Here is a 7,072-nt window from a genome sequence, read left to right as displayed (position 1 = left end):
ATGTGCCACCATGCCCAGCTAATTTTATATTTTTAGTAGAGACAGGGTTTCACCATATTGGTCAGGCTGGTCTCAAACTCTTGACCTCAGATGATCCACCTGCCGTGTCCTCCCAAAGTTGTTGGGATTACCGGTGTGAGCCACCACGCCCGGCCTAGAATGGCTATTACTAAAAAGTCGAAAAACAACAGATGTTGGTGAGGTTGTGGAGAAAAAAGAATGCTTTTACACTGTTGGTAGGAGTGTAAATTAGTTCAACCACTGTGCAAAGCAGTTTACTTATTCCCCAAAGAGCTAAAAACAGAACTACCATTTGACCCAGCAATCCTATTACTGGGTATATGCTTAAAAAAATATAAGTCATTCTGTTATAAAGACACATGCATGTGTATGTCCATTGCAGCATTATTATAAATAGCAAAGACATGTAACCAACTTAAAAACCCATCAATGAGAGACTGGATAAAGAAAATGTAATACATATGCACCTTGGAATACTATGCAGCCATAAAGAGGAATGAGATTATATCCTTTGCAGGAACATGAATGGAGCTGGAGGCCATTATCCTTAGCAAACTAATGCAGGAACAGAACACCAAATACTGTATGCTCTCACTTATAAGTAGGAGCTAAATGATGAGAACACATGGACACATGGTGGGGAACAACACAGACCAGAGCCTGTCGGAGGGTGGGGAGTCGGAGGAGGGAGAGGGTCAGGAAAAATAGCTAATGGATGCTGGGTGAATGCCTGTGCAGCAAACCACCATGGCACATGTTTACCTAAGGAACACACCTGCACATCCTGCACATGTACCCTGGACCTTAAAATAAAAGTCGGAAATGAAAACAAAAAAAAAAAATCACATTTGGAAAAAAAAAAAAGAAATCTCTTCATGCTTCTGGCAGGGGAGGGGAAAAGAAACCATTATGAAATAGGCTGGAGCACCCTGCTTTTTCTAATAAGAAGAAGCCAGGATAATTAATCAGAGCCCAACCTGCTAGAGTTTTGTCAGAGCCTAACAGACCTGGGGGAAGGGAAACATCAACTCCAGCTGGCTCTAGCCTTTCACTGGGAGAAGGGAATTACCAAACTCTAGGCCACTGTAGTCACCGTGTACCACCTAACAGGGGGAGAAAAAACGTGAGAAACACTTATGAAGCTTACAGTTGGCATAGGCTCATTAAAAGACTGAGTCCCAATCCTAGGACAACAGAACACTTTCCCTCCTGCTGCACCTTACCACTACATTACTTAGAGCCAATTTACTTTTGGCCCAGTTCTTTTTATTTTCTAAACCTACATCATGGCCAGCCATCAAGAAAATATTATGAGGTATAATAAAAGGCAACCCCTCCCCACCATTTGAAAAGACAGAGCAAGCAGTAGAACCAGACATGGGAGGGATGTTGAAATTATTGGACAGATTCTAATTATTTAGAACAATGATGATGAATACGCGAAAGGCTCTAATGGATAAAATAGACAGCATGCAGAAACAGCTGGGCAATGTAAGCAGAGATGTGGAAAGCCAAAGAAAGAAGCAAAAAGAAATGCATTATCAAAACCAGCACACTATAATAGAGATGAAGAATGCCTTTGATAGGCTTATTAGTAGATTGGACACAGCTGAGGAAAGTACCTCTGAACTTGAGGGCACCTCAATAGAAACCTCTGAAACTGAAAAGTAAAGAGAATAAAGACTGGAAAAGCAACATAATACCCAAGAACCATGGTACAACTACAAAAGGAGTACCACGTGTGCAATAGGAATACCAGAGGGTAAGAGTGGGAGAAAAGAACAGAAGAAATATTTGAAAGAATAATAACAGAATTTCCCCAAATTAATGTCACCCACCAAACCTTAGATCCAGGAAACTCAGAAAACACTAAGCAGGATAAATACCTAAAAATTATACCGACGCAGGTCATTTTAAAACCACAGAAAATTAAAGAAAAAAATATAGAAAGAAGCCAGAAGGGGGAAAAAAAAAAAAAACAAAGACTTTACCTATAGATGAGCAAAGATAAGAATTTCATTTGACTTTTCCTCAGAAACTATGCAAGCAAGAAGAGAGGGGAGTGAAACATATGAGGAAAACCCCACCAACCTAGAATTCTGTACCCTGTGAAATTACCCTTCAAAGGTGAAGGAGAAATAAAGACTTTCTCAGACAAATAAATATTGAGAAAATTTGTTGCCAGTAGCCCTGCCTTGCAAGAAATATTAAAAGAAGTTCTTTAGAGAGACAAAAAATAACATAGGTCAGAAACTCTGATCTACCTAAAGCAAGAGCATGGAAGACGGAATAATTGAAGGTAAAATGAAAATTTTTATTTTTCTTTGTCTTAATTGATCTAACAGATAACAGTTTGTTCTAAATAGTTATAGTAACAATGTATTTGATTATGTATGCCTATGTATATATTATATATGTGCTTATGTATGTTCATATATAAGTAAAATGAATGACAGCAATGACACAAGGCATGGAAGGGAGGAATTAGGATAGAAGGGAGAAATAGAATTGCTATTATAAGGTACTAACACTTCCCATGAAATGGTATTGTGTTAATTGAGAGTGGGCTTAGATTATTTGTAAATGTATATTGCAAAATCTAGGGCAACCACTGAAAAAAGTCAAAAAAAAAAAAAAAAGGAAAAAAGAAAAAGAAATGGTGTAAATGTGGTATTAAGAAGTCTGGAGAGGGATAGCAGAATACATAAATAAAAGAGTTAGAAAATGATTGTCTTTGGGAAGCTGGAGTTGGCGAAAGGCTGGGGGCTGTTGCTTTCTATGTGACTAATTTATGAAACTATTTTCTTTTTAAAACTATATACATGTATAACTTAGAGAAATGTAAAACTAAACAACAAAAAATGAAATGGATAAAAACAATTGTATTTATGTTAAGTCCCAAGTCTCAGTTTTTTTGAGTCAGAAACTTCCCTTAGGTCAGGAACTTATGGCCAAATGCTAATTTGTATAGCACATAGTCTGGTGATTAATATTTTGATAAAAAAAGACAAATGATTGAAATTATGCCCAAACTTTAGTATCTTTATTTTAAATGAGTATTTCTTAAACTGCAAAATAAGTTTCTCCAGAAAAGATGGGAAAGTTTTCAGTTTGTTAGAGAAAGAAATAATTGAAGAAAAGACTACCATTTGCTACTACGTGATAGCCACGCTTTACTTGGTAATGTCTAGAAACTTACCTGAACAGAAGAGCATCATCTGTTAGAAATTTTGGCAAATTGGAGTCTCGTAAAGCTCTTATCAACACCACATCTTCATTTAGGTTTGGGTTTTCTCTTTTTAAGGATCTAAATTTAAAGGAATACTTTGGAATATTTAAAGGCATATCACAAGAACATAAGGTTGACTGTGATTTTCTAAACCTGTAGGGAGGGCAGAGACCTTCCCCTGAGGATTCCTGCTAGAAGGAGACAATCATGTTCCCTTGTGTGCTCAGCGTTCATCTCCATCAGAGCACACTGACAAGTCCTGCAATGGCTACGCAGCCTTGAAGAGAATGACAAGGACATCTTCTTAACATCCTCCCCAATCCCGATGTTATTCAACCTGAATTTATAGTTCCTTGAATACATCATGATGATTCCTATATCTGTGATTTTCTTTTCAGCCTGCCCAGAATATCTTGCCTTGTTCTTTGCCCGCTCTTATTTTTCCCCTCAAAACCCAGCCCAGTGGCTCCCTTTGCTAGAAAGCTCCTGTCCTCTATCCTCCTTCTCAGCGAACCTTGGGCGGGTGCAGCCCTGTTGCTGCCCTCCCTGCATCACAGCTACATGACTGCACATTGGTCTGTCTCTGTGACTCACTGGACTGTAGTTGTGCTCCTTCAGTGCAAGTGTATCTCAACTTCTTAGTATTCCTAGTCCTTAAATGGCCATCCTGTAAAGAGGGGACATACTATATCTGAGAGGTTAAAATATAGCACAGAGGGTAGAAAAGTGCAGGGAGATTCGTGCAGAGCCCAGTGATGCAGGAGCCAGGCAGAGGGTTTCTGGATGTGCAGAACCTGAGCCAATGAGTCATGGCCTGAAAGGAAGGACTAGAGATAAAATAGGTCTCCTCAGAGGCTCTGGACAAGTTGGGGATTCCAGATATAGTAGTTTCAAGAAGTTATAAAGAGAAAAGTTGGGGCCTGAGAAGAGGAAAGACTCTTTCTTTACTAGATCCTAGAAAAAAGTTTAGGCTTGAGCTATATTATAAAGACAGAGATGAAATCTAAGACATAAGCTGAACTGAATTGGAATGATGAAGTTTCTTTAAACTCCTGAGGCTTTCTCAGGCAACATGTTTGACTGGCTTTGTTGCATATACATAACAGACTGTGTGTCTTTTAAGTCTAGTCATACCATCTTAAGGTAGTAAAGGCTTTTGTAAACAAAAACCCAGTGTTTGAATTTGAGTTCAGGGGAAGTTAATGTTCTCCAAAGCCTAGTTGGAGGTCAGTTTCTATCGAGGACAACCATGTTAGGACTCACAGTGAAGAACTGTCATGGGATGAGAAGAGACAGCCTGTGTCACTTTGTCACAGGAGCGTCAAGGTAAGAATGATGACAACAGCAGCAACCAACATTTACTAATCACTTACTGTCTGAGAGCCTTTCCTGAGTTACCCATTTAATGCATTTGATCACATGGTTTGGGATTTCACTCGACTACTTTGGTTTCTTACCCAGCCATGTCCAGGACAGACTTCACAGCTCTCATGCCAAAGTCGTAGTGATCCTGCTGAGACAGCTGCTCACTGCAAAGCTTATACATCTGAGTCATTTTTCTTGCTAATATTTTACTGGATTCAAATCCTTCAGAATATAGAATTACCTAGAATAGAAAAAATAATGCAATGCTTATTACATTGTATTGATAACAATGTATTAGCATGATACCAACATAGTCAAAATTGACTCTAAGCATTATACCTTCCCAAGTTGTTATGTCTTTTAATAAAGAAACATAAAAATTGAAGGGAAAAAGGCTTTCTGTGCCACAGGAAACTGGAAGGCAGAATATTGTATGGGGATACCTAGGCACTGATTCTGTTTTCCATCTGTAGATGAAGATGTAGCTTTGGGAACATTTGGTTCAAGGAACAGAAGAGCCTAGCTTTTGAAAATGTTCCCATCGTGAAAGTTGGATGGTGTCATTAGGCCTGAGCACAAAAGCAAGAACTGAGCTTCTCTGATCCGACAGGAACACCACCCTAGTGGAAGGTGATTGCTACTAGCTCTCTTAGTTTCCTGAGGAGTCAAGGGAAGCCATGCAAAGATCGTCAGCCTCTCCTCTGCCTTTCTTCTGACAAGTTTCTGCATCCTTGGTTAAATTAATCAGATGAGGCTTAGTGTCTTTGACAGTGGAGCTGGATGCAGACCCTTTTTTCTATTTATAATCTGCCTGAAACACTGCAGTTGGCTTCAGATGCAGAATTTAGAATGATGCAGAGTTCTTACTGGTGTCTGTTTTGTTTACAGACCTATCCCTGCTGATTAACACAGTGCTCTGCACACAGTAGGTGATTAAAAATATTTACTGACAGGCTGGGTGCAGTGGCTCACGTCTGTAATCCCAGCACTTTGGGAGACTGAGATGGGTGAGTCACTTGAGGTCAGGAATTTGAGACCAGCCTGACCAACATGGTGAAACTCCATCTCTACTAAAAATACAAAAAATTAGCCGGGCATGGTGGCAGGAGCCTGTAATCCCAGCTACTCAGGAGGCTAAGGCAGGAGACTTGCTTAAACCTGGGAGGCAGAAGTTGCAGTGAGCTGAGATAGTGCCATTGCACTCCAGCCTGGGTGATAGAGCCAGACTCTGTCTCAAAAAAAAAAAAAAAAAAATACTGACAACAGAATCTAATTCACTTAAACTCTAAAAATAATAGGAATAGCACTCAGAAGACTAGACTTTTAAATTTGTCCAATCCATTACTGAGTAATATAACAATAGGACAAAGCATGAGATGTGGACAACATGTTGGACTGGGCTCTCAGCTTGGTTTTCTTCCTACCAGGTTGGGACACTGAGCAAGTCATTTATTTTCTCTGTTTGCAGAGAGGGTCAAGAGTAAAGATACTACCTGCCTTAACTGCCCCCCACCCCATCATGCCCACAGTGGGTATGGCAGACCCCTGAGCTGCCATAAGCATTATACTAATTGACATAGTTTTGATGTTTATCCCCGCCCAAATCTCACATTGGATCATAATTCCCAGTGCTGAAGGTGGGGGCTGATGGGAGGTGTCTGGGTCACGGGGGTGGATCCTTGATCCCTCATGGCTTGGTGCTGCTTTGCAATAGTAAGTGAATTCTGAGATCTGGTCATTGAAAAGTGTGGGGCACCCCCCAACCCACTCTTTCTCTCTTGTTCCTGTTTTCACCATGTGCAGTGCCTGCTCCCGCTTCACCTTCCACCATGAGTAAAAGCTCCTTAAGGCCACCCTAGAAGCCAAGTAGATGCCAGCACCACCTTTCTGTATAGCCGGCAGAACCACGAGCCAATTTAAACCTCTTTTCTTTATAAATTACCCAGTCTCAGGTATTTCTTTATGGCAATGCAAGAAAGACCGAATACACTAATATAGGTTGTAATTTTTCTAATGATAGGATTTGGAACAGTCTATTCTATTCTTAAGCAATTACTTTTATTTCACATAGAAGAATATTTAAAATTAGCTGTTATCACAGGAATTTTCTGAGAAATTCCATCCTAAAGGGGTAGTGTCTCTTCTTATGAAATGCAGCATTGAGCACATAAGGGGCCTTCTGGAGTCCTAAAAATGCCTTATATTTTGGTCTTCGTAGTCACACAGATGAATGCATGCGTAAGAATTCACTGAGCTACACCCTTATGAGCTGTGCTCTTTATTGTGTATAAACTATACCTCAATAAAAAGTGCCATGAAAAATATGTATAACATTTAGCTGGATGTAGTACCATGTGCCTGTAGTCCCAACTACTAGAGGCTGAGGTGGGAGGATTGCTTGACCTCTGTTTGGTTCCAGCCAGGGCAGCCTAGTGAGACCCTATTTCTTTTTTTTTT

The 7,072-nt window shown here is 39.9% G+C and overlaps 1 protein-coding gene across 1 annotated transcript in view; it reads right to left on the bottom strand.

The window, feature by feature from the left end:
* The window catches only part of DNAH6 (dynein, axonemal, heavy chain 6), a 337,022-nt gene that overhangs the window by 189,096 nt on the left and 140,854 nt on the right, over window positions 1-7,072 (bottom strand). The window contains exons 32-33 of the mRNA XM_011925684.1: window positions 4,708-4,856; window positions 3,221-3,328 (exon numbers count right to left, since the gene is read on the bottom strand). Coding sequence (XP_011781074.1) covers window positions 3,221-3,328; window positions 4,708-4,856 — 257 coding nt within the window. The remainder of the gene's footprint in view (window positions 1-3,220; window positions 3,329-4,707; window positions 4,857-7,072) is intronic.

This window comes from Colobus angolensis, unplaced genomic scaffold (genome assembly GCF_000951035.1).
Source record: "Colobus angolensis palliatus isolate OR3802 unplaced genomic scaffold, Cang.pa_1.0 Scaffold118, whole genome shotgun sequence".
NCBI lineage: Eukaryota > Metazoa > Chordata > Mammalia > Primates > Cercopithecidae > Colobus > Colobus angolensis.
This window is presented reverse-complemented; position numbering and strand designations above follow the sequence as displayed.